The sequence below is a fragment of the Mesoplodon bidens genome, assembly GCF_964165515.1.
Source record: "Mesoplodon bidens genome assembly, chromosome: 19".
Lineage (NCBI taxonomy): Eukaryota > Metazoa > Chordata > Mammalia > Artiodactyla > Ziphiidae > Mesoplodon > Mesoplodon bidens.
The window spans coordinates 50751401-50778044 of NC_138179.1; the positions used below are offsets into that span (position 1 = coordinate 50751401).

Genomic DNA, 26644 nt, shown 5'->3' on the forward strand with positions numbered 1-26644 from the left:
TTATCACATACTAAAACTCTCCAAATCAAATTAGTAACTAAATCCTGTGAATTTTGCCTCATGTCTTTTAAATCTTTTCTATCCTTTTACACCTGCTCCCTAACTGATCCAGCTTCAGTTCTTTGTTTTCTCCAGTCCCTCCTCAAAACTTTGGGTGGGTCAAAAATTGCTTGGGATGCTTATTAAATATGCATTGCCAACAGAAGAGATTCCAATTCAGGTCTGGTGTGGAGCCATGAGCTATAGATCCTATTTTTAGAAAGTTCTCTAAACACAACTCTTAAGTCCGCCACTTACCTGCCTGAAATCCTTCGTTGGCTCTCTGTACCAAAGTTTGAACTCTCACTCCCTTCCTCTCTATCTTCCTTGCTGTATAAGTTCCTGTCTCCTCCACACCCTTCACATACCACCTGGGTTCCAGCCAGCTCAACTACTCAAAGATCCGACCCCTTCTGAGCGCCAGGGTCTTCACGCGAGCTGTTCCATGTTTCGTTATTCTTCTCCTTCGCTGTAGCTGGGCAAAATCCTATCCATCCTTCAAGGCCACTCTAGAGTTCTCCCAGGCAGAATTCATCTCTTCCTTCTCTATGCTCCCTCAGCAATCCAATCCATACTTAATTTTACTATAGAACATATTTCAGTTGGTTTGGATCAGTAGTTGTCAAAGTGTGGTCCCCAGACCAGCAGCATCAGCATAACAAGCATGGGAACTTGATAAGAAATGCAAATTCTCAGAGCTACTGAATAAAAAACTCTGGGGGTGGAACCAAGCAATTTGTGGTTGGTTTTTGTTTGTTTTATTTATTTATTTATTTTTGGTTGCATTGGGTCTTCGTTGTTGTGCGTGGGGGGGCTACTCTTCATTGTGGTGCTCTGGCTTCTCATTGTGGTGGCTTCTCTTGTTGCAGAGCACAGGCTCTAGGAGCACAGGCTTCAGTAGTCGTGGCATGCACACTCAGTAGTTGAGGCGCACGGGCTTAGTTGCTCCGCGGCATGTGGGATCTTCCCAGACCAGGGATCGAACCTGTGTCCCCTGCATTGGCAGGCGGATTCTTAACCACTGCGCCACCAGGGAAGTCACAGCAATTTGTGTTTTAACAAGCTACTCAAATCTCCAATTGGCTTGCTACCTCCTTTGCTAAACCTTGTGTTCCTTGAAGGCAGGGAGAGAGAAGTTCTGAGCACCTAGCCTGGCCCAAGCAGTTGGTGGGTGCTCAATAGTGAATGAATGAAGGCAGAGCATCTTGGGAATCTTTAATGATGCCTTGCAGACCATACAATGGACCCGGCACTTTCACTGGATACATATCCATGGCTCTCTTTCATTCTGTTCTTGCATAGCCTTAGACCTCGGCTGACAGTCCCTCCCCTCCTTCATCCTGTCTGCCTCACTCCAAGCCAAGCACAGACCTCTGTCCTCAGTTATAATGCAGATGTTATCAGTGACTAGCAGGTACGTGACTGCTGGCAGGCTTGTCTCTGTCTCTACATGTCTTTAAGTTTCATGAAGAACTTGGCAGAGCAATGGCTCTCTGCCCATCTCCCTGCAGCCTAGTCCTTTGGCAGCTGAAATTTCTGGCAGGCATGTGGAAAATACCTGTTCATCCACAAAGTGATGGTGAAGTGAGGGGGTGGATAAAGGAGAGTGAGGAACAAAATATCTAGAAGCAGCATGATACAATGAGGTAACATTAACAGTATAAAGAACATAGGATTTGGATTCAGGCAACTTGGGTTCAAATCCCAGCTCTTCCAACATGTAAACGTGGACAAAATATTTAACCTCTGCAGTTCAGTTTCCTCAGCTATAAAATGCAGATAATGTTGTCCTGCTTTACATGTAGTGAGAATTAAATTAGGATGGCACACACACAAAATGCTTCTCATGATGTTAGCATAAAAGCCTTAATACCAGTTTTTGTGAGGATTGGAAAAAGATAATACTGGGGTGATCCAGGGCTATGCCATATGACTACAGCACTTATCACCCACCCTAAATGGTATCCAGACAAGTGAATTTAAAAGCGCCAATTCCTAAAGTGGCATGTGTGGTGAGATCTGCTGTGGGGATAGGACTGTAGGCCTGGGCAAGATGGGATGATAATGCCAACGACACTTTCTCATGAATTTGTTCAAGGCGGGTAGTGGGGGAAACACCACCAAAGCTGAGTTGATCCAGCGCAGGGGGCAGAGAAGAGGCAGAAAGGCCAGGAGCCAGGCATTGCTCAAGGAAATACCAATCTGGATCAGATACGCTGACAATGCCCAGACTTATAAACCAAAGCCAACAGTCTCTAAGGTCTTTGCAGAGAAGCTACACAAAATACCATGATTTTATTAGCAACCACAAATACCATTTTTCACAACATTTTACACTTATCCTGTTCCACATGAAGGAGGACTAATTCTAAAGAATTATCAAGAATATATCTTAAATAATATCTTACTGAAAAAATTAAGTTAAAACGCACCACATAATAGTGCGACACAAAGTGCAGCTGGCGATTTAATACATGAAACGACGGTATATCAGCAGTGCTGGGAACCCATTTGGCTTTCCAGAAGGTGATACACTTTGCTCACCTTTGGTCAGTCCCAGAGCAGGATGCGAGCTGAATGGCAAATATGAACTAAAAAGGCTAAAAGAGACCCAACAGGACCAGTCTAGAGTCAGTTTTACAAGCAAATGCCAAGCCCCTTCTTTGTCACCAGTGATCTGCCACAGTTCCTACCCGTGCTGTAGTATGATCACGTGGTCAGACCTCCTCTGCCATCCAGCCTCCAGGACACGTGGAACACACCTCGGACACGTTTCCTTCTGAGGAGCTGGGAGGTGTGCAGAGGAAAGGTTACTCGCCAGAGGACATGGTACCAGATGGTGGCTGTCCTGGTAAACCAGCTCCAAAACCGAAAGACCATCATCTGGGCTGTGAGGAAAGGACCACGTGGTCAGGGACAGATTTCAGCTCTTACCTCTACACGAAAAAGGGCTCATATTAAAATCAACTGTGGGGAATTCCCTGGCGGTCCAGTGGCTACGACTCGGCGCTTTCACTGCTGTGGGCCCGGGGTTCAATCCCTGGTCGGGTAACTAAGATCCCGCAAGCTGCTCGGCGCAGCCAAAAAAAAAAAAAAAAATCAACTGTGGTAAACACCCTTAGAAATGCTGTTCTCAGATATTCCCACTCCCGGTTTTAGAGGCAGCTATGGAACACACACGGCCTCCCCTGACCTTGGGGTCAGGAAGAGGCATCAGTATTCACAAAAGGAATTTGAATTCTGACCTAGGACTCTCTCAAACCTGCCTCAAGTGAAGGAAGATGGCTCGCAACTTGACAGGAGCCTTAAGTTGAATGTCTTCCAGGACAAACAACTCACTCATGCTGTCCCTCACCACCGTGAAGAGAATGGTTACAGCAACCCGGATTTTCTACAAATCAGATATGGTGTGATGAGTGTGTGCCATGACCGATGTCTTTTCAACAGGCTCAAGTATATGTGCTCACACATACACCGTGGTTACACGCCAGGGCAGAACCTTTTAACAAGAGGGTCTCCGGCATATCTTTCTAAGATGCTAAGTTGATGGGGGAGAGAGACTTTGCATCATCTGGCTAGGGAAAATGTCTTTAGCCCCTCCTCCTAATTCTTGCTCTTATCCTAGAAGACTAACCATCTATCCTTACTGAGCAAGATGCTGGTCTGGGGCCAGATCATTCTCATCAAAAGGCATCTTTGATGTTCTTGAGCTGGCGCACAGCCAGGTCTACAGGGAGGCTGAACTTGAGGCTGCTGAGGCGGCTAAGCAGGTTGAGGGCACTCTCAAAGCCCGTGTGTGCCATGTAGCTCCAGGGCTGGTAGTGGGGCTCGATGAGCGACCCCGACTTGCAGATGAGGTTCACCCAGGACACGAGACGCTGCTCATTCAGCGCCATGCACACCAAGGCCTTCAGCTCCGAGTCTGCACTGCGCTTAAAAGGGTCGTGCTCCGTCAGCACCACGTGGATGGCTGTCAGCAGGCTCTGCTTGGGTGTCACCACAGTGCCTCCCATGACAGGCAGGGCGAAGGACTGTGAGAGCTTCCGGGCGGGGGATTCCACGTAAGCACGGCCGTTCTTAGCGTGGTAGTACTTTACAAAGAGCTCCCAGGGGTGCATGGCCTCGGGGGCCGAGGAGAAGGCCGGCAGCAGACAGGCGATGGGGGCCATGACGAGGCTCATCCCCGGTGAGGAGGCGTACAGTCCATGGGCCAGCAGGTCCCTCACGGCCACAGTCAGCTCCTTCCGTACAGCCACGGTCAGCTCGTCCTTGCCTCCCAGAGAGAGGTCCTGGAGGCAGGCGGAGCTGCTCAAGTGGTCGTGCGCCTGGTGCCTCAAGGCCAGCTGCTTCACCCTGTCTACTGACACCTCCAGCCTCTTCAGTAAGGGAGAGTAGTCCCTGTCAGCCTGGTCCCTCTGCCACAGGGTCTGTGGGATCTGGCCCGCGGTGCAACCGAACTGGCTAACAGCAAAGATCTGGAGCACTGCCAGCACTCGCTGCATCAGGTGCAGCCCTGTCTCCCGAACTCTCTTCATGTCTTCTGCCTTCGCTGCGTAGAAAACACAACGACTCATCAGTGAGAGGCCACAGTGGTCAGAGGGACAGTCAGCAAGTCACAAGCTGAGATCCAGTCTTGCTTCTGAGCCACAGCATGGGTCCCACATGCAGCCAAGAGCCACCTAGGATGTCGCTGGGCTTACTTTTTTTGGTTAGTAAGAACTATTTTGAGGTATGACTCACATAACACTCAACTTACCCATTAAAAGTGTGTAATTCAGTGGTTTTCAGTGTATTCGCAGAGTTGGGCAACCATCATCCCCCAAAGAAACCATGTACTGTTGGCATTTCCCACTGCCTACTTCTCCCCGGTGCCCCGGCCTAGGCAACCCCTAATCTACTTTCTGTCTCTCTAGACTTGCGCATTCTGGAAGCTGTACTTACTTTTGCTGTTTCCTGGAGGTGGTCTGCTGCTGCCAGTTTTGCAGGAGCCGTTTCCTGTCTTCCCACTGGCCTTGCACTCACAGTGTCCACTACCTGTTTGTAATGGGCTTCCTACTTCACCTGCAATCACAAGTTACAAAGAGGAGACATGTATTTAGCCTCTTTATGGCAGATTTTTAAAGGCGAAATACTATTTACTAGTGCCTACCACGTGACAAGACTCTTACAAATAGTATTTCATCGTCTGGAACAGTGACTGGCATACACTAGCTGGCTCAATAAATATCTGCTGAGTGAAGGAAGCATGAATCATCATTTTACGGAGGAGGACAGAGGGACTGAAGAGGTTAGGAACCTGCTGAACCTCATTAGTCTACGAAGGACATGAAGCCAGTAAGGGGCAGGGCTGAGATTTTAACTCTCTGGTTTTAAGATCCATGTCCTTTCTACTCCACCATGCTGGCTCCCTTACCGAGTGATCAAACCTCTTACATATACATCAAGGACTGGCACCTTTAGGTGTTAGTACTCAGAATACATATAATTATGATGACATCCGGCCACCCTTCTCTTTCCATCCCTCCTCTGACCTTGGATGAAGCTGATGAACATCTCGAGGTCTCGGATCTGAGTTTTCAGCTGCTCAACCAGCTGTTCTTTCACTCGGGCTGGGTTGACGATCTGAGCTACAGCTACATCCACACGCTGCCGAAGCTCCTCAGTGGACAGTGAACTGAGGTCCTCATTCAGATTCATGTCCAGTTTCTTTATTAACTCATCGATGATCACCTATCAAGACTACAAGCCATGAGCACACCCTTTGGAATTTTCGGGGAGAGGGTTAGGAAGAAGGAGAATCTTTACTAGTGTGCCTCCCTTCTACCCTTAAATGGAAATCAAATTTGTGAGGAAAATGGTGCAACTGCTGGTCAAGGTGAGGGCACAGGCCTTTTACTGCTCTTATAGAAACAAGGACCCCTGGTTCCTCTCTGACAGAAATGGCTCCTCTCACTGCAAATTTTCTACCAGGCCAGGTAAATTTCACTCAAAAGAACAAGAGTGTGAATGATCCAAAGTGGCTGATGATCCCAAAAGCCCCACAGTTAGCTTCCCCCATGGCCTCCAAGAGAATAAATACTGATTTCCCTTAGTTTCTAGTCCTTCTCATCCCTTTTTGCCTTACTACTCTAGGCAACTAAAGGAAAAGCTCTACGAAACATCCAGGCATGTTACAGCCAAAATATCCTAGTGACAATATGAGGAACAATTTGAAAACCAGATAATGTATAACTCCAGCCCTGCCAGAAAGACAGCCACATCACAGCTCCAGAGAGACAAACATGTAAAGGAGACTGTGTTTTGACTAGCAGATTTCCCTGTCTGCCCAGGTGTTGCTTTAATAAATACAGCATTAAAGTCAGGATTCCTGGAATATTTATTTACTGGTGCTGGGGGAGAAAACTAGTTTACATCGTATGAAGTGCCCAAGTAGAACGGTTTCAATGATCAAATGAAAGAAATTATTGCTGTTATTATTATTTATTACCACTATTATTAATAATAATAGCCACCAAAAAAAAAAAAAAGAGCTCAATCATCACATTAGAAAGCTTTGGCATGTGTGTTTCCACGTGTGAATAAAGACTGGTCCCAGGTAGCAGCAAAATTTCCCTTTGATATGGGCCAGCAGTGAGGCCGAGGGTGAGCAAGCTGGACAAGGCTGTCCTGTGAACGCTGGAAGGGACAAGGTAACCTGAGGCAGTGGAGGAGGCGCCTCTGGATCTGCTCACCCGCTGCCTTTCCAAGACCACGGACTGCGGCAGGGAGTCGTAACTGCCTTCCTGATAGGCAAACGTCTCCAGGTCGTCGAGCTGGGTTTTGAGCTGCAGTATCAGTTCCTTCTGCTTCTCCCTTTGGGTTTCCAGATGTTCCCGTTTCTCCTGCTCACTCTAAGATGGGAAAAGATTTGGGTTGATTTCACGGGAAAAGAAAAAGTCAGGGCACATTATGAATTCTCTTAAGCCAATAATGACTAGTAAAATATAAAATGTTTCCAAGTAACCCGAATGAAATACAGAATTCATGGGACAGGTTCAAAAATGAGAATAATTACTTCACCGGGGCAATTTATTAAATGCGTATTTTCTTTAAGAAAGTATTTGTCCTTCATTGGAAATAGGATATAAATACAATGGGGCCTTTCCTTAAGATTGCTTCCCACCCCCTCAGGTCTAGTTAAGATTGACACAATTTATCTCAGCCAAGACAGCCTCCTTGGAATTAAACATGCCATCCTCCAGAGCCAATTACCAAAGAATAAGTCCTGAATACTTGCTACAGCCAAATTTTGCGAGAGAATCTGGAGGTAAGGGTGTAGAGAGAGGCTTTATAACTCATAACCAGTTTTCTTAAGGTCCAAAGCGCCTCCAATTATTGCAAAATCAAACAAACACAGGTACCTGGGGCAGTGAAAAAAATTCAAAGCCAAGTAATAGGGGTGAGAAGGTAATTGTGTTTAAAATAAATAAATAAATAAAAGTTCGGTAAGGTTCCCTGACCAGTGACACCTTTTCTCACTGTTGGCCACCCGGTAGTTTCTGCATTTGAATGATGAAAAACGCTTCGGAGAGGTAAAATCCTGCCAATGTATTTTCAAATACTGGTTCTTCCTTGCCTTTTTTGAGTATCAAAAACAGAACAAAGCAAAAGTAGCAAATCATTTACAGGTGTAAGGCTGCATTTTAAACTAGATGTCTATAAGATATTAAAGTTAATCTTAAAATGGTACTTACCAAGGCCTCCAGAAGTAAGGTATGAGAGAGAACAAATGAAAAACAACAAATTAACTTTTTGTTTAGCTATTTAAAAAGCAATCCCCTTTCTGTAGCTTTGCTCAATATGAAAGCAAGCCTTTTCTCAGGCGATACTGCCTCTCCAAAGCTTTCCCAGTGTTGTGGTTTTTTTCGTAGAACCCTGTTCTTCTCCCCCACTTAGTGGCCTAGCTATTCTTTAAGAGGTTTCCTCGACTTCCCCAGGCAGAACCAATCACTTCCTCCGTATTTTGTACACACTTCTACTCTAGCTCATGTCACATTATAATGATTTGTTTAGGATTCTGTCTCCCCAAGTCTATGAACTCCTTAAGGGCAAAGGCCCTGACGACCCCCAAGGCCTAGCACTGTGTCTGGCACAGGGTAAGCTCTCAGTACACATTTGCTGTATGTTACTGAACGCAATCAGGTCCAGGAGGCCACACTCCAAATAATGAACTCTTATGGAAAAAGTTGTCTAACCAGCCCAAAGGGAAAGGACTAGGGAAACTTTGTTTTTGTTTTCATTGTATCCCATCCCAACCTTATGAAGCCAAAGAAGAAAGAAACCAGCCATAGATCCTGATTCCATTTTCATGAGTGTGTCTGCTGAACGCTGTTACCTGCCATGCTAATTACTGAGTATGCGATTTACTGGAGTGTGGGCAAACATGTTTACTAGGTGAGAACAATGAGCTCTGGTGCAAGGCAGGAAATAACAGAAATAATTCCCAGTATGAAGCGAGAGAAAATACTGGTTAAAAAAACAAAAAACTGGAACTGATAAGTAGTAAATCGTTTGGTTCTAACATGTCCCCACTTTGGCATCACCTGTTCATGTGTCAATATATGCACACAAGATTACAGCTGCTTATTAGGTGTTTTGAGTGCTACAGTTTTTTTTTTAAGTTGTACACTGTTTCTTTTTTTTTATTTTATTTTATTTTTGCGGTATGCGGGCCTCTCACTGTTGTGGCCTCTCCCGTTGCGGAGCACAGGCTCCGGACGCGCAGGCTCAGTGGCCATGGCTCACGGGCCCAGCTGCTCCGCGGCATGTGGGATCTTCCCGGACCGGGGCACGAACCTGTGTCCCCTGCATCGGCAGGCGGACTCTCAACCACTGTGCCACCAGGGAAGCCCTACACTGTTGCTAAAAGTAAAAACGGACAACCAAAAGAGCACCACATCCACACCAAACCTTTGGTGCTCCTCACTCCTGAACAGGGCCTGAGCACAGAAATTCTTTCTATCCTACCTGTTCCTTAAAAGTCTGGCAATTTGGGCTTCCCTGGTGGCGCAGTGGTTGAGAGTCCGCCTGCCGATGCAGGGGACACGGGTTCGTGCCCCGGTCCGGGAAGATCCCACATGCCGGAGGGGCTGGGCCCGTGAGCCATGGCCGCTGAGCCTGCGCGTCCAGAGCCTGTGCTCCGCAACGGGAGAGGCCACAACAGTGAGAGGCCCGCGTACCGCAAAAAAAAAAAAAAAAAAAAAAAAGTCTGGCAATTTGAGGACTTGTGCAAGGAGCTGTGGGTATACGGAGAGAAGGGTGGAACAGTAAACAAAGGACTGCACTGGAAACATTTCAGATTAAAATACGCAAGTCAGTATCTGCTACTGATAAGTCTTCTTGGTTAAAACCAATTTAAGTGGGAAGAAAGCCACATACGAACAATAAGAAGGTGGAGAAAAAACAGCGAGTCTCTTCCAACAAGCTATCTACAACTGTGCACTTCCAGAGGTTCAAGGACTGTAAGGAAACGTCCCCTGGGGCTGTCATACAAATTCTCAGCATTCAGTGTTGACTAACTGAATGAATCTTGTCACGGTTACCAAAAGGGCTTCCTTTAGAATACCTAGTTATTAAGTAGGATGGGGAAGGAGTTTTAAAATACCAGCATTAGGAAATTCACATAATTAGGACTTGTGTTTCTTACAATTACTAAGAGACCTTGCTGTTCACCATAGCTCTCACCCAGACAAGATTCTGAAGATTAAAGACATTCTCTAGATTCTAGGAAAGCATGGACAGGGAGTACATCTAAATTTCCATGGATTTCAATTCACTTGCTCTCCTCTAAGCAATTTTCTCAATCTCCAGGGTCGGAGGACTCTATCAGCAAATGTGCTGAGGACGTAGGTTCTTGAGGCAACGGCAAGGTGAGCGGGAGCAGCACTGTTTCAGTTGGCTGCTCTGTTGCCCTCTGAACACTCTCCTCGCTCATCCCTCTTCTGCTTCTCACCTCATCACACCTGCATCTCTTCCCACACCTTTGGTGAACACCTCTCACCGTCAGCTTCCCAGGCCTCTCTGTCCTCTTGCCTTTCAGCAGGTCCCGAACACCTGTCTGGTCTCCTCTTCTGGGACACGCATAGCCACCTAGACGAGCCGGCTTCTCACCAGTGCTACCTCCGTCCGCGTTAGCATCGCCACCCACCCACCCCTCTATTCCCATATCCCTCGGGGCCCGGCCCCAGCTGTTCACCTGGTCCTCGCCCCGCAACCGTGGCCGGTCCCCCGGCATCCCGTCGCCATCATCGCTGGCGGGGTCCTCTGGGCTCCCGTAACCCAGGACGTGAGGGCAGCCGCGGAAGGCGAAGTCCTCGAGCTCGCTCAGGAGGCGCTGCTGCTCCGCCGGCGCCCCGCGCACCACCTGCCGCAGGCGGAACTGCACCTGCGCGAAATGCGAGGACAGCGCGAGCAGCGCCGAGTCCAGCCGCCGCCGCTCGGCCCGCAGCCGCCGCAGCGTCCGGCCCGGCGAGTCCGGTGGGGAGCCCGGGGCCGCTCCGGGCTCCTCGGCCGCCGCCTCTTCCGAGAACGCCGCCGCCCCGGGCCCGGCCTCTGCCACCGCCCCCACCGGCGCCCAGCGCACTGCCTCGCACGGCGGAAGCGACTCCTCTTCCTCCTCCTCTTCGTCCTTCGCCTTTGGTCCAACGGCCGCCACCCCCGTTACCGGTTCCTCAGCCGCTTCGAGAGCCGCCATGTTTCAGGAAACGCCGCCGCACGTCAGCCACGCCCCCTGCTGCCATGGCAACGGCGCGCTGGCTGGGAAACCCGGAGGAGCGGGTGGGCGGGGCCCAGACGTCACCTAGTTTAGACGTCATCCAGGGCCGGCCTTCCCTTGGGATTTAATTCTGGCCAGTAGTTTTTTTTTTTTAATAGAGCGCCTGCTGTGTGTCGGTCACTGAGTGTGCTAAGCATTGGCGAAACAGGCTAATGAAGCCGGGACAAGTCCTTCAGTGTGTATCGACCTCTAATCCCGGCGGGCGGGTCGTCTATTCCTAACGTGTGTACTTCTGGAGACCCCAAGATGTGAAGGGCTGCAGGAACTATGCTCTCCCAGAGTCTCTTCGGAGTGCGGATCCCTTGGCTTAGGCCACGTTCCCACTTCCTCTAAACCCTTTCCCCAACCATGTAAGGAGAGGCAGCTGCTGGGGGCGTCCCCAGGATCTAAAGATAGCGGCCCCTGCCTCGGATTCCAAACGCCTCGGGGCAGCGGGAGCCGCCATGGCACGGTAAGTGTTTCTGGCCGCCTCTTTCACTAGAGATTCCTTTCCCCTCGTTTTCTGGGCGCTCCAGGTTCTGCGAGGTCCCATGGGAACCCCGGACCCCAGGTCTCTGTACCCTTGGGGTGGTGAGGGGAAGTGTGACCTGAATGTTCTCCATAACTCCCTACCTCTCTACTCTCGCACTTTCGGTTCTCCTCAGGTTCATCTTCACCGCACACCTCAGTCTCGTCACTCCCCTTCCACCCGCTTCTGTCTTATTTAGCTCCGCTTTGACCGTGCTGTAGCATAAAACGTCCCTGGATTTTCCCCAACCTTTCCCAAATGCCCTCGGTCTTCCCTCTCGCACCCCTATGAAGCCCCACCTCAACTCCTCTTCAGGCAGCATGCTCGGACCCTGTGGTACGACAGGCCCAAGTATGTGTTCATGGAGTTTTGTGTTGAGGACAGCACCGATGTCCACGTGCTCATCGAAGACCACCGCATTGTGTTCAGGTAATCCCCTCCCCCTCCACTGCTGCCAGCGCCTGGCTTCTTGGGAACCTTTCCCTTCTCCTAATGCCCCCACACTCCACACTCAGCCTCCTCTTCTCCTTAGCTGCATTGTCTCCTCAGCTGCAAGAATGCCGATGGAGTGGAGTTTTATAATGAGATTGAGTTCTATGCCAAGGTGAACTGCAAGGTAAGGGTGGGGTGGGGCAGTAAGGGCTGGATGGGAAGGCTGCTTGGGAAACGGAGATTCATTCTAAACCTCAGACCCTAAGAATGATGCTCTCTATCGGGCAGGACTCGCGGGATAAGCGCTCTGGCCGCTCCATTACTTGCTTTGTGAGGAAATGGAAGGAGAAGGTGGCCTGGCCCCGACTCACTAAGGAGGATATCAAGGTGGGTGTGCGGGAAGTGGCCGCTTTTTCTCCTGTGCTCTCTATCTGTGTACCCAGGTAGACAAGTTAGGTCTGGGACTCACCCTTGGCTCCTTTCCCACCAACATTCAGTTACTCACCAGGTCCTGCCTATTTGACCTCTTAAATAGAATCCATGATTTAATCTCTTCCTAATTCAGGCCTTGTCCATTACTGGGTGAGGTTTGTTGCATATTTTCAGCACCACCGTCAATCCATCCTCTGCATTCCTCGCAGCATGGTCTGTTTGAAACACACATTTGACCCTGTCACTTTTCCTCTTAAGACCCTCCAGTGGCTTCTTTTCCCCTAAAAGTTGAAAATTGGCTGCATGCTGGCTGGATCTGCCTCTCAAATTTGTTTTAGCAGTCTTCAAAGTGTTAAAAATTATTTTGATGGGCTACTGACATTTAAAAATGTGGAGATTTCAGACATCCCTGATAGCCCAGTGGTTAAGAATCCACCTGCCAATGCAGGGGACATGGGTTGGAGCCCTGGTCCTGGAAGATCCCACTTGCCATGGAGCAACTAAGCCCGTGCGCCACGACTACTGAGCCTGCGCTCTAGAGACCGTGAGCCACAACTACAGAGCCCACATGCCACAACTACTGAAGCCTAGAGCCCGTGCACCACAACAAAGAGTAGCCCCTGCTTGCCGCAACTAGAGAAAGCCTGCGTGCAGCAACAAAGACCCAAGGCAGCCATAAATAAATAAATTAATTAATTATTTTAAATGTGGAGATTTCATCTTTCAGCTGGAACCGCCATTTTTCAGTAACACACCAAAATGACCAACACAAAGGGAAAGAGGATGCCACCCACTATATGTTCTCTAGGCCTTTTAAAAAACATGGAGTTGTTCCTTCCATGCGAATCTACAAGAAAGATGGTATTGTAGATGTCAAGCGAATGGGCTCTGTTCAAAAAGGAATGCCCCACAAATGTTACCATGGCAAAATTGCAAGTCTACAGCATTACCCAGCATGCTGTTGGCATCACTGTAAACAAACAAGGGCAAGATTATTGCCAAGAGAATTAATGTGCATATTGAGCATATTAAGCACTCTGAGAGCAGAGATAGTTTCCTGAAATGTGTGAAGGAAAATGATCAGAAAAAGAAGGAAGCCAAAGAGAAAGGTACTTGGGTTCAGCTGAAGCACCAGCCTGCTCCACGCAGAGAAGCACACTTCATGAGAACCAATGGAAAGGAGCCTGAACTGTTGGAACCCATTCCCTATGAATTCATGCCATGATAGCTATAAAGAAAATAAAAGATCTAGATTGTAAAAATAAATAAATACGTAAATAAAAATTAAGAAAATAGGGCTTCCCTGGTGGCGCAGTGGTTGAGAGTCCGCCTGCTGATGCAGGGGACATGGGTTCGTGCCCCCATCCGGGAAGATCCCACGTGCCTCGGAGCGGCTGAGCCCGTGAGCCATGGCCGCTAAGCCTGTGCTCCGCAACGGGAGAGGCCACAACGGTGAGAGGCCCGTGTACCGCAAAAAAAATAAAAATAAATAAAAATAAAAATTAAGAAAATAAAAACGTAGAGATTTCACCTAAAAATCCAGATTTTCAGCTTCTCTTGGAAACTGGAGACTCTGGCCACACTGGTCTAAATTCCCAAATGCCTAGAGTTGGAGCTTGAAATGGGGCATGCATTCCACTTCACTTCACTCCTTTTTGTTATCTCCCTGACACTCTCAGGCATTTGAACTTGTAGCTTCTGCCATTTGGCTTAGAGTCTAAGCACCAGAGCATATGGCGTATAAGCTGATGACGTGGCTGTTCTTTCTTTCTGCAGCCTCACACCCCTTTACTCTCTGCCCCAAATATCACATTCCAGCCACAGCAAACTGCTTGCAGCTGTCTTCCACACACCAGGCTACTATGCACCTCAATACCTTTGCTCAAGCTATGCCTTCTTCCTGGAAAGTCTCCATCACCACTACCTTTGCCCACCTAACCCCTGCTCATCCTTCAAGGCCCTGCTACTCCAAGAAGGCTGGCTTCCTATAATATCCCCTACAGAACCCACCGTCACACTTTCCACACTGTATTATAATGATTTATTTACATTTCCCTTCCCTACTTCTTTTTAAAAATAAATTTATTTATTTATTTATTTTTGGCTGCAGTGGGTCTTCATTGCTGCACGCGGGCTTTCTCTAGTTGTGGCGAGTGGTTTTTCGTTGCGGTGCGCGGGCTTCTCATTGCAGTGGCTTCTCTTGTTGCAGACCACAGGCTCTAGGCGCACGGGCTTCAGTAGTTGTGCACTCGGACTTGGCTGCTCCGTGGCACGTGGGATCTTCCCGGACCAGGGCTCGAACCTATGTCCCCTGCACTGGCAGGCGGATTCTTAATCACTGCACCACCAGGGAAGTCCCCTACTTGCTTCTTGATGGCTGGGACTGTGTAGTAAACATTTAAAAAACCCCAGTGCCAACCACAGTATGTGTTCAACAAATACCTGTTAAATGAACGAGTAAATAACTTCTTTCCCTGTCTAAATGTGGGAACTTGGAATATGGGCCTCAAAGGGTTGTCCCTGATTCCAGGGAATGCTGCTTGGTTGACTCCTAGGATGCTTTATGATACAGTTATCTTTCTAGATGTGTTATCTTTCTAGTCAGTTGGCTCCTGGAGGACAGAGTTTCTATGCTTTTCCATCCCCTACAATGCCTGGCATTGTGCTTGGCACTTAGTACGTTCTTGGTAAATCTTTGCTGCTGCTGCTGCTGATGACGTGGCAGCCTGGAAGGGGGTTAACTAAAGGGGTGCTGTTGGGAAGATGATTCCCCCATTGACCCTCTTTTCCCCAAGCATGCTCCCACACACATACCCACACTCATCTATGCGCTTCTGCTGCTACCTTCCTGGCCTGTGACTCTCTGTGCTTTCCTCCTGCAGCCAGTGTGGTTGTCTGTGGATTTTGATAACTGGAGAGACTGGGAAGGGGATGAAGAAGTGGAGCTGGCTCAGATGGACCATTACGCAGAGGTAATGCTGTTTTCTGCCTATCTCAATCATTCTCTGTGACTCTCCGCACGCATTGCTCTGGAGGATTGTCGTCGGGGCTAGGCAGAGGGATATGATCTCCCCAGGCAGGTTGCTCAGTGGTGTGATAGGCTTTATGTTTTGTGCAATATTTATTTAGTAGGGTTGAGAGAAGTGAATATTGTTAGTGAAATTGTATACATAGATTCATTCACTGTTTAGAGTAGAGTCTGTGTTCCAAAAAAGTTTGGCAAAAGCTTTTCCTACTTTTCTGTAATTCTTGTTCTCTCTTCTGTTTTCTTTGTATATGTGTGTGTGTTTTTCCTGAGCCAGATAGCTTCATGGGAAGCTCAAACTACGCAGTATAAAGATTCACATCACAAAATAAATCACCAATCCCCAATAAATTGCACCGTGCTATACGATATTTGGTTTCCGAATTTCAGCTATTTATTCAAGTTCCAAAAACACTAACAGTAACCCAGATTAGTAAGGAGGTGTGTGTGTCTAAATTTCCTTTTAAAAATGGGGTCAATTTCATATACACACTGCTATAATTAAAATAGATAACCTACAAGGACCTACCGTATAGCACAGGGAACTCTGCTCAGTATTCTGTAATAACCTAAATGGGAAAAGAACTTGAAAAAGAATAGATACATGTATAGGTATAACTGAATCACTTTGCTGTACACCTGAAACTAACACAACATTGTTAATCGACTGTAGTACAATATAAAATAAAATTTTTTTAAAAGGGGGTTATCAATTTAGTTTTCTCCAGTTCATTCCAGTGATGTATTAGGGGCTTTAAAGCTGGGGCAGTTGTTTGCCTGGGACCATTTTCCTGTGGTCCGTCAATATGCAGGTTGCTCTTCCTTTGCCCCTCTTCTCTCTTGTGACTACTTTTCTCTTCCCACCAGCTTTTGGAGAAGGTCACCACCAAGAGGCCTCCCCCTGCAATGGACGACCTGGATGTAAGTAAAGCCTGCTCCTTAACCTTTCCCTTTCCTTTTACCCCTTAAAAATAAGATACTAGAAAGCTCCTGTCCCAGTCTCTAGCACATAGTGGTTCTCAGTGCATCTTAGCCAAATCTGAATTTGACACAGAAGGTCAAATGTTCTTCTCCATGCTCTAGAAAACCCCAGTAAGACCCTTGTCCCTTCTATCTCCCCTTCTGCTTCTCCAATCTAGGGCATACCTGGCCCTGTTGACTATCTTTATAGCTGTAAGGACCAGTAGCATTCGCTGAAATTCTGGCATTAAATGATGCATGGCACAGTGCTATTTACTGAGTACAAGTGTCTTATTTTATCATACAAAATTTAAATCCTTCCGTGTTAGGCTCCCAAGAGGTTGTGTGATTCAGAAAATTACCAAAGAAAATCTGGAGAGCTGGAGGGAGTGAGCAGCATTTGTGAACATAAATGTCCACTCTTTGCAGACTCTACAGGTGCTTTTGTCTTTTTTTTTCCCCCCAGGATGATTCTGACAGTGCGGACGCAACAGGTAATTAACTTTCTGTGACCGCAGAGCTGGGGAGGAAGCTGTGGCTATCTTCGAGTCACTCTAACAAGCCAGGTCCTGGGTCTTTCTCAGCTCTTTGGCTGTGCGCCAGGGTCCTCTGGGATCTCCGAACTTTCCTAGAAGCTCTTTATTAAGGGTCCTCCTTCATGCTTTATTTCTATTTCCTAGGCACTTGACTATGGCTGCTGCGTCAGATGACAGGATAGGAGAGGAGTAGACAGGTGGGCTTCTGACTTCCTACCAATTGGCTGTAATCTTTGTGTTTGGGCCACTCATCAGGGCTTTCTGGAGTATTTGAGCCTCTGTGTGTGTGTATGTGTAAGAGCAAAAGCCATAGAAGCAGCATGTAGATTATAATAAATCTGTAGGAACTGTTCTGTGTCTCTTTCCTTTTTTGTACTTCTTCCTCCTAGAGGCAAGCCTCTTCCTGTCTATAGCTCCTCTCCAGCGGAGAGGTGGGTGTCAGAGATCCTGGCCCTTACTGTCGAGAATGGAAGAAGAAAGATGTTGGGAGCAGACCTGTAACCAAGCTGGGGAACTTTCCCATGCCCAGATCTTCAGAGCAGAAACCAGCCTTTCACTGTATAGCTAATACTGCCACCTCTAGAACCAGCCAGAAACCCACCTTAGCTTCCTGCATACTCCAGAAATATCTTTACATGTTTGGGGGTTTTTTTTGCACTTAAAAAAAAGTTAGGCCATTTACTGGCACTAGGAGAGCATTCCTTTAAATATCTTTACACTTTTAAAGCTAATTGTTACATTAGTTAATGCCTATGTCTGTTTACTACTCTATTCACCAGCTACCCCATTCATCCACAAACATTTTCTGAGGGCCCAGTGTGTACTTAAATTGTGACTTAAACAAAATGCAACACTCAGGCTTTGCCCTTGAATTCACGGTAAAGTACTGAGATTTGTTAAAAAAAATTAAAATCTAAAGTTTATTTCAGTAATATATGGACATAGTTTAAAAAATTAAATAGTATAGAAGGGTGTAAAATTTAAAGTAGAATTTGCACTCCCTCAACAGCTGTAACCACTGTTAACAGTTTCTTCAATAAATTTATATATTTATGTCTATATCTTTATATCTATATATTATATCTGTTATAGATTCCATAATACCTATAATTTATATTATATAATTATATAGTTATATATAAAACATACAACATATCTGGAACATAAACATATACAATATCATGTATTGTTTATATACAGTACAATATATTAATATATTAAAGTTTAACACATATAGGCAAATGCAATGCATCTGTGTGTACACAATGGGAATCATACTATTAATATACATCTTATACCCTGCTTTTTTTCACTTAATATGTATTGGAGCTCTTTCTAAATCAGTATACATAGATCTGACCCTTCTTTATGGCTACATGGTATTCATTTGAATATATTTTCCATAATTTAACTGGTTCCTTATCAAGGGACACTTAAGTTGTTGTTAGTCTTTTTCAGTTTTCAAACAAGGCTGCAAGGAACAGTTTAAAAAGTACATCCTTACATATTTGGCAAGAATATCTGTAGGGTAAATTTCTTTTTTTTTTTTTCCCGGCCACACCACACGTCTTTCAGGATCTTAGTTCCCCAACCAGGGATTGAACCTGAGCCCTGGCAGTGGAAGCACCAAGTCCTAACCGCTGGACCACCAGGGAATTCCTATAGGGTAAATTTCTAGAAGTAGAATTGCTAGGTCAAAGAGCAGATAAACATTTTGAAAGCTGTTGCCAAGTTGCTTTTAGATGAAATCATACCAATTTTCACTTCCACCAAGAGTGCTCCATTCTCCAAAACCTTTTAGATATTTGCTAAGATAAAATTATACTTGGTTTAATTTGCTTCATTTTTTTTCTTTCTGGCCACGACACAGGACTTGAGGGATCTTAGTTCCCCAGCCAGGGATTGAACCCGGGCCCTCAGCAGTGAGAGTACAGAATCCTAACCACTGGACCGCCAGGGAATTCCCTGGTTTAATTTGCTTTAAATTATGAGATTGCTCATTGTTTATTAGTGATTAATATTTCTTTTAATGTGCTCTGTCCATGTCTTTTGCCCACTTTGATATTGACATTAGTTCTTAAACTTAAAAAATAACATAATGCAAATCTATTTGTATCGTGCTTTACAATTTACTAAGTATTTGAATATTATCTCATTAAAAATTTTGAACTTCATATCAACCTTGTAAAACAATTAAGTCTTCTCTTAATAGGTGCTCAAACAGGTCACAATAAGTGGCAAAGCTGGGACTTGAACTTCTATAGCATATGTGCCCTTGCCCACAATTCTGAAAACCGAAAATTTCTAAAGACTGACTTAAAAAAAGAATTAACACCAAAACTCATCCGGCAGCAAAACATGACCTAAAATGATGTGAGGCTATTTATAGTCTTTGTTTATTCCATTTAGCATATTTATTTCTCAGCATAAATATTAATACGTTTGATCACACGGAGTTGCTCCAGAGTTCCAAATGGAACACATTACGTAACACATGGGTATGGTCTGCATTACTGCCTAAAATCAGAAAAACCCTATATTCTGAAACATCTGGGAACTTCAAGCTTTTTATTACTCGATTTAAAAGAGCAGAAAGTTAATCTTAACTTTTAATCCATTTAACGTTTTAAGGCACCAATTGCAGTTAAACTTCTGTTAACCTCTTTATTTGCACTGTCCAATCCCGTAGCAACGGTCACACGTGATTATTGAGTACTTGAATGTTGCTAGTCCGAACTGAGATGTGCTGTAAGTGTAAAATACATACCAGGTTTCGAAAATCTTGTACGGGGGGGGAAAACTCACTTATTATAAAATACACATTACATGATGAAATAATATTTTGGATATGGTGATTTAAATAAAAACATTATTAAGGGACTTCCCTGGTGGCGCAGTGGATAAGATCCCAGTGCTCCCAATGCAGGGGGCCGGGTTCGATCCCTTGTCAGGGAACTAGATCCCACACGCATGCTGCAACTAAGAGTTCGCATGCCACAGCTAAGGAGCCCGCCTGACGCAACTAAGACCGAGTGCAACCAAATAAATAATTAATTAATTTTTAAAAAAGAGCTTTAAAGAAAAATTAACGTATGTGGCTTGCATTACATTTCCATTGGGCGACGTTGCTGTCTATCCAAGCCAGTACCATCCCCACTTCTATCAGGCGGGCTTCCGCGGGGCCGAATTACGTACATCCCTGGGGTCTAACAGGGCCAAACAAAGTGCTATGACAAGTTCAGGCCGCAGTTTTGTTCTGTCTTGTCTTCTGGTTTTCTTCAACGTCTTAAAATAGTCCCTCAACAACCCTGAGCGCCTGCATTTCGCGTTTTCAATAAGTTTGTCCAAACCACACCCCGTTCTTTGCTTCTGCGCAGAGACGCGCCCGGAATGAAGATTGTCCCGCTTCGCTCTCCGTCCGGGGCCAGGCGTTTCAGTGTGCAAGGTTATCGGCGTCCTGGGAGACAGCAGCGATGGCTTTCCAGTGTCAGCGGGACAGCTACGCCAGGGAGGTACGGCCGGCGGGCGGGATACCTGATGCTCCGAGCGGGTGCGGCGGTGCGGGGAAGAGGGCGCCGCGTGGAGGGGGCACCGAGCTGGATTCAGTCCCGGTGCGCTGAGGGTTGGGGTCCGGGCTTACTCTCGCATCCCTTTCTGCCCAGTTCACCACCACCGTGGTCTCCTGCAGTCCCGCGGAGCTGCAGACCGAAGGAAGCAACGGCAAGAAGGAAGTGCTGAGCGGTTTCCACGTGGTGCTGGAAGACACGCTGCTTTTCCCCGAGGGCGGGGGACAGGTACCAGGCCCGTCCCTTCCCCTTTCCTTCTCCCTCCTCCCAGGAAGCCCCTAATTCTTTCCGAGCAGGTCGGAAATGCTCTCCTGGTCCTCAGTCCCAGCTGTAGTGAATACATATGGAAATTAGTTCAATTTAGTTCATTTGTTCATTCAGCAGGTATTTATCAACAAATAGTTATCTGTCCGTAACAAATGCTGGGTACTAATTCAAGCTCTAAGGATAAAAGCTGAACAAGAAAGTGTCTCTGCATACGTAGAATATTTATTGTAGAAAACAGACAAAACGGAGAATAGATAAGTAGTATGCCGGTATGATAAATGCTATAAAGAAAATTAAAGGTCGAGGGAAAGAGAGTGATGGGATGGCCTCCTAGGTAGGGGGCAAGTTATTTCAGTCGAGAACTAAGTGAGGTGAGGGGGTAATCCATTGCCACTATCTAGTGGTGCTGGTGGGGGGTGGGGAGTATTCCGGGGAGGGAGAATAAGTGCAAAGGACCTGAGGTAGGAATTCGATTAGGGTGTTTGGCATGGACTGAAAAAGTTTCCCCTGAAAGAGCACAACAGAGGGCAGACTTATCAGTGCTGTGATGGGGTAGGGACAAGGTCCAATGAGAACATGGGAAAGGAGAATAATAACACCAAAGATGGGCATTGTGGGAGAGGCTTTCCCAGCCGAAAGAATAGCACAAAGGCAGGGAAGCCTGTAAGAATCTGACAAGTCTAGTTAACTGCAAAATAGTCCCATATAGTTGGAGCCTCTGGTGTGTGTTGATGACAGGCTGGAGATGGCTTTGGAAAGATAAGTGGGGGCCAGTTCAGAGGTCCTTGAAGGATGTGTTAAGGTGTGTGGACTTCATTCAGGAAGCTGTGGTGAGCCGTGGAAGTACTTAGGCAAAGAAATGATGTGAGAGAACATATTCAGTAAACTTGATTATGAGAAACTTCCAATTTTTCCCAGCATGGAGGTTTTCTGATCTGCTGAAGGAAAACCTGTGCCCTCAGGTATCCATAGCAGGTCTCATTTTACATATCACCTCTTCCAGGAAGTCTTCCCTGATTCCCCAAGACTGTTAGGTTCCTTTTCTTTGAGCTCCTCTAAAACAATGTACTTTTTTGAACTATGGCATGTTGTAGATCATATTGCAGCTGCCTGTTAGCATGTCTCTATTCTTCTCCAGACTTTTCAGTTCCATGAGGGACCATGTCTTATTGACATTGTATTCTTGGGTAGGCACAGTGTCTTGTAAGCCGTTGATATTTTGTAATATTTGATATTTTTCATGAATATTTTTGAATTTAATTCTAGTAGCAGTGTAGAAGATAGAGTGGAAGAAGGGAGAAAAATTCAGGTCAGTTTGGAAACGATTGAAAGATAAAAATCTAAACCAAGGCAATGAGAGTGAGGATTAAGTTTCTTTGGGTTTTACTAAAATTTTCGTTGCTGTAGTTACATTTTTTTTCCAAATTTTATTTATTTATTTGTTTTCGAGCTCCATGTGCTATACAGTAGGTTTTCATTAGTTATCTATTTTATGCTGCAGTTACAATTTTTGTATTCATTCTGTTATTTTGTTCTGAAGAACAAAAGGTGTTCCAAGTGAAGAGTATAGAGGGAGTCCCCTATGAACAAAGTGGACCACCTCACTTGGCATTGCTTCTTCTCCCTTAGGGAAGCTCAAATTCTGGGTGTGTTTCTCACAAACTTTTGCTAGAGGGTCTTTGTATCCAGGAGTTAGGGTGAGCCCTACCTGCTACCACCGATTTTTTTTTTTTTTTTTTTTTTTGCGGTATGCGGGCCTCTCACTGTGGTGGCCTCTCCCGTTGCGGAGCACAGGCTCCAGACGCGCAGGCTCAGCGGCCATGGCTCACGGGCCCAGCCGCTCCGCGGCATGTGGGATCTTCCCGGACCAGGGCACGAACCCGTGTCCCCTGCGTCGGCAGGCGGACTCTCAACCACTGCGCCACCAGGGAAGCCCCCGCCGATTATTTTTACTTCTTTCCCCAGCCTGATGACCGTGGTACAATCAATGACATCTCTGTGCTGAGAGTGACCCGCCGGGGCGCCCAGGCTGATCATTTCACCCAGACACCTCTGACCCCTGGGACTGAGGTACAGGTCCGGGTGGACTGGGAACGGAGGTTTGACCACATGCAGCAGCATTCAGGTAGGTGGGGTGGGTTGGGGCAGTTGCTGCGTGTGGGAATGTCACGATGATTGAGACGTGGCTTGGGTCCTCTAGGAGTTAACCTTTTGGAAGAGACAGACATATTCAGAATCAGCTCCAGTTCAGGCAAGATGTGATGAATGTTATAAAAGCAAAATGAGCAGTTAAAGTAAAAGTATTAGAATAACTGCTGCATTTAAGTATTACTAACTTCCCACTTGATATCTATATCTGTATATGTCTCATAGGCTTCTTAAACACAAAATGTCCCGAATGGAATTAAAAAGCCACCCCCTCCCCCAGATCTGGTCTTCTCTTCGCCTTCACTATGTTCATTGCATGGCATCAGCATCCACCCAGTTGCTCAAATCCTGGAAGTCAGTTCAGACGCTTCTTTAGGGATAGCTAGTCAATCTGAGTCATGTCGGTTTATTTTCTAAATACTTCTCTATCTGCTTCCACTGTCAACACAGTCATCCTCGTCCCAGCTCTCATTGTCTCTCCCCAGCCCTCTGTAATAGCCTCCCGGCTAGTCTCCCCATGTTCTTTCTTGTCTCTTTGCAACCCATTCTCCACAAAGCAGCCAGAATATTTTTTAAAAATGAAAGTCTGATCAGGCCACTCCCCTGCTTTAAAGCTTTTCAGGGCTTCCCTGGTGGCGCAGTGGTTGAGAGTCTGCCTGCCGATGCAGGGGACGCGGGTTCGTGCCCCGGTCCGGGAAGATCCCACGTGCCGCGGAGCAGCTGGGCCCGTGAGCCATGGCCGCTGAGCCTGCGCGTCCGGAGCCTGTGCTCCACGACGGGAGAGGCCACCACAGTGAGAGGCCCGCGTACCGCATAAGAAAAAAACAAAAAAAGCTTTTCAAAGGCTACCTGTAGCTCATGATGAAGCCAAACGTCTTGCCGTGGGGCACAAGGCCTGCCTGGGCTGGCGCTCATCTACTGCTCCAGCCTCACCCGGTGCTCCTGCCTCCCGCTCTCTGCATCCTGGCCACTGCATCCTGGCCATGCTGGCCTTCTCTCCATTCCTTGAACACATCCTGCTTCTTCCTCCTTCAAGGCCTTTGGCTGTCTTGTTCCCTTTGCCTTCACAGTTGATTCCTTCTCCTCCTCCTTGCTGTCGTCGATCAGGGATAGCGCTGTATCGATCAGGGATAGCGCTGAATCTCTAGTGCCAAGCCCTGTGCCTTGCACGTGGTAGGCACTTGATAAATTTTTGTTGAGTGAATGAATCTGGCACAATTAGAACTCGAGTTCAAATCCTGCCTCTGACGAGCTACTGTTGCCTTGGCAAGTTTGATTTCTCTAGACCTTGGTTTCCTCATTCAAGAAATGGCATCATAAAGCCTCTTGCAGAATTCTCCTGAGGGTTTTCAATAAAGTATCTCTCAAGAGTATTACCCAGTGCCAGGCAGGTCTTCAGCAGGAGAATTTCTGTGATGACATTGACATTGGGATCATGTCACTCATGATCACTTCTCACTTCTTCTCCCGTCTCCTCCTCTTTCTGCTCAGGGCAGCATCTCATCACTGCGGTTGCTGATCATCTGTTTGGGCTGAAGACAACATCATGGTGAGCAAGAGGCATAAGACTAACTGTCAGGCATGGGTCCCTGACTGCTGGCTCCTTTCCTAGTAGTGAGTCAGGGGAAGGAGGATAAAAATCTGTTGTGCTCACCTGTTCCCCTCGAAGATGGGGTGATGGATGACTTTGTTTTCCCTGAGAAACATCTCCCTTTGCTTAAAAAAGAACATGGACTTTGGAGCTCAGTGACCTAGGGGGTGAATCCCTTGCATGACCTTGATCATGTTCCTTATCACCCCTCACCGGTAAAGTGGAAATGACAGTCCCTACTTTGTGACATTTTTGTGAGGATTAAATACCAGCATTTACATGAATATGCTTTGTAAACGATAAACTTCCTTCTGTTATTAACTGTCCCCATCAGCATCCTGTGACCACTGTACTTCTTCTTGCAGGGAGTTAGGGCGACTCCGGAGTGTCATCGAGCTGGACAGCCCCTCTGTGACTGCAGAGCAAGTAGCTGCCATTGAGCAGAGTGTCAATGAAAAAATCAGAGATCGGCTGCCTGTGTATGTGCGAGAACTGAGCCTGGATGATCCCGGTGTGGAGCAGGTGAGGGGAGAGCCAGCAGGGTGGCTTCTGTAGAGTGGCCCTCCGAGGGCTCCTCATCAAAATTCAGACAGCCCTCCTCCCTCCCTTGCGTTCCAGGTGAGGGGCCGGGGTTTGCCGGATGATCATGCTGGGCCTATTCGAGTTGTTACCATCAAGAGCGTTGATTCCAACATGTGCTGTGGGACCCACGTGAACAATCTCAGTGACCTTCAGGTAGGTGAGGAAGGGCTTTTGAGTGCGTGGGAGAGAGGGTGTCAGAGGTCGGGGATCACAGCAGGGCTGGGAGTGATAGAGGGGGACACCTGAGGGGTCCTGAGTGAAATCACTCCTTATTGCTTCCGAGCCAGCGGGGAGGTCTTGATCTCTCCTACCCTTGGGTCCAGCACCTGCTGCGGTTTATATGTGTGTGTGTGTGTGTGTGTGTGTGTGTGTTACTTCCTTGCCTCATGTAGGTCATTAAAATCCTGGGCTCTGAGAAGGGGAAAAAGAACAAAACCAACGTGACCTTTCTGGCTGGGAACCGGGTGCTGAAGTGGATGGAGAAGAGTCACAGCACTGAGAAAGCACTGACAACTCTGCTGAAGTACGCCCCCTTCCACTGCCTCCTTTTCTCAGCGCCTGGGCAGCCCGGAGCTTAGCCTTCCCACCTGTACGGCAGACAGAATACTCTGTCTTTAGGGGTAGGATGCAATCATAAATGCTAAAGTGCTTTGGATAGTCAATCAGATGCACACAAAATGGTTTCTTCCTTTACATCCTCTTCCCCAGCAGCCTGAGGCTTCCTTGGAATGTCCGTGGGTCCCATCAAGAAGGGCACCATTGGGCTTCCCTGGTGGCGCAGTGCTTGAGAGTCCGCCTGCCGATGCAGGGGACACGGGTTCGTGCCCCGGTCCGGGAGGATCCCACATGCCGTGGAGCGGCTGGGCCCGTGAGCCATGGCCGCTGAGCCTGCGCGTCCGGAGCCTGTGCTCCGCAACGGGAGAGGCCACAGCAGTGAGAGGCCCGCGTACCGCAAAAAAAAAAAAAAAAAAAAAGAAGGGCGCCATTGATTTACGCCTGACACCAAAAGCAGTTGGAAAACTAGACAGGCCTCCACGAACCTTTCTCTTGCAGGTGTGGAGCAGGGGATCACGTGGAGGCAGTGAAAAAGCTGCAGAACTCCAGCAAGCTCCTGCAGAAGGTGCTTTATCCATGGAGGGTGGCGAGGGTGTGGGCCCTGCCTGGAATAGGCTCCCCAGACTCAGCCCCTCCACCGAACTGGATGTGCAGCATGTCAGTGGGCAGTGAGTGGGGAGGGGAGGGGTGGAGAGATGGTGCTCTCTCTGGTTACCCTTTCCCCACCTGTCAACTGAGTTATGGCATCCTTTTCAGAACAACCTGAATCTGCTCAGAGACCTGGCTGTGCACATCGCCCACAGCCTCAGGAACAGCCCAGACTGGGGAGGTGTGGTCACATTACACAGGTGAGGCCAGGGGTGCTAGGCTTAGGGCTCAGCCTCTCCCCTGTACGCAGTGCAGAGTGGGAGGCGGGTCGGCCCTGGTGTTCTTAAGGCTGAGAAGACCCGAAGAAGTGTGTTGCCTTGCAGATTTCCTGGGTTTGATGTAAACATCTTCACTATAACTTTCATTAGAGCCTTCCCTCATCTCCTTTGCCATCTAACCGGTCTCCACTTACCCGGGTGAATCCTGTTTAAGGGAGACAGAAACAAACGCAAAACTTGTTATAACGTGCCGAGGCTTAGAAAGATGCCAGGCTGGCCCTCAGAGAGCGCTCTCTTTCTCTGGGACTTTGCACAAAAGGTAGC

The 26644-nt window shown here is 47.3% G+C and overlaps 3 protein-coding genes and 1 pseudogene across 7 annotated transcripts in view; 3 read left to right on the plus strand and 1 right to left on the minus strand.

The window, feature by feature from the left end:
* Positions 1 to 2798: 2798 nt before the first annotated feature.
* Positions 2799 to 10788, minus strand: RUNDC1 (RUN domain containing 1). 2 transcript variants are annotated; one of them, XM_081218576.1, is made up of 6 exons: positions 10274 to 10788; positions 6771 to 6929; positions 5571 to 5769; positions 4981 to 5100; positions 3687 to 4588; positions 2835 to 2922 (listed from the first exon to the last, which is right to left on the minus strand). In XM_081218576.1, exons 1-5 carry the CDS (start codon positions 10769 to 10771, stop codon positions 3723 to 3725), a joined length of 1842 nt encoding a protein of 613 aa, XP_081074702.1. In that variant the 5' UTR covers positions 10772 to 10788; the 3' UTR covers positions 2835 to 2922; positions 3687 to 3722. The 2 variants fall into 2 exon arrangements, with proteins under 2 accessions (XP_081074701.1, XP_081074702.1); XM_081218575.1 differs by having other exon boundaries at positions 2799 to 4588.
* Positions 10789 to 10950: 162 nt separating this feature from the next.
* Positions 10951 to 18865, plus strand: PTGES3L (prostaglandin E synthase 3 like). Of its 3 annotated transcripts, XM_081220656.1 has the most exons (9): positions 10952 to 11303; positions 11676 to 11789; positions 11910 to 11976; positions 12081 to 12179; positions 15107 to 15196; positions 16117 to 16170; positions 16676 to 16703; positions 16890 to 16942; positions 18616 to 18865. In XM_081220656.1, the coding sequence occupies exons 1-8, from the start codon at positions 11296 to 11298 to the stop codon at positions 16895 to 16897; spliced, it is 468 nt and encodes a 155-aa protein (XP_081076782.1). In that variant the 5' UTR covers positions 10952 to 11295; the 3' UTR covers positions 16898 to 16942; positions 18616 to 18865. The 3 variants fall into 3 exon arrangements, with proteins under 3 accessions (XP_081076780.1, XP_081076782.1, XP_081076781.1); XM_081220654.1 differs by lacking the exon at positions 16890 to 16942 and having other exon boundaries at positions 10951 to 11303; positions 18616 to 18864; XM_081220655.1 differs by lacking the exon at positions 18616 to 18865 and having other exon boundaries at positions 16890 to 17097.
* On the plus strand, positions 12984 to 14236 carry LOC308607775 (large ribosomal subunit protein eL21-like; annotated as a pseudogene). Its single transcript has one exon. The product of its transcript is annotated as a large ribosomal subunit protein eL21-like (transcript).
* Positions 18866 to 20122: 1257 nt separating the features above from the next.
* The window catches only part of AARSD1 (alanyl-tRNA synthetase domain containing 1), an 8273-nt gene continuing 1751 nt past the window's right edge, over positions 20123 to 26644 (plus strand). The window contains 10 exon segments of the mRNA XM_081220657.1: positions 20123 to 20257; positions 20408 to 20539; positions 22544 to 22703; positions 24218 to 24275; positions 24683 to 24839; positions 24936 to 25052; positions 25292 to 25422; positions 25953 to 26019; positions 26211 to 26303; positions 26305 to 26358. Of these exon segments, the coding sequence (XP_081076783.1) occupies positions 20219 to 20257; positions 20408 to 20539; positions 22544 to 22703; positions 24218 to 24275; positions 24683 to 24839; positions 24936 to 25052; positions 25292 to 25422; positions 25953 to 26019; positions 26211 to 26303; positions 26305 to 26358 (1008 nt within the window). The 5' untranslated portion in view covers positions 20123 to 20218.

Coding starts and splice junctions, on each gene's coding strand:
- PTGES3L (XM_081220654.1), top strand. Junction 11,977..12,080: donor ATGCCAAGGTGAACTGCAAG/GTAAGGGTGGGG, acceptor TCTATCGGGCAG/GACTCGCGGGATAAGCGCTC. Junction 12,180..15,106: donor TCACTAAGGAGGATATCAAG/GTGGGTGTGCGG, acceptor TTCCTCCTGCAG/CCAGTGTGGTTGTCTGTGGA.
- RUNDC1 (XM_081218575.1), bottom strand. CDS start 10,771: ATGGCGGCTCTCGAAGCGGCTGAGGAACCGGTAACGGGGGTGGCGGCC. Junction 6,930..10,273: donor GGTTGCGGGGCGAGGACCAG/GTGAACAGCTGG, acceptor TTCCCATCTTAG/AGTGAGCAGGAGAAACGGGA. Junction 4,589..4,980: donor ACCTCCAGGAAACAGCAAAA/GTAAGTACAGCT, acceptor TTTTCTACGCAG/CGAAGGCAGAAGACATGAAG.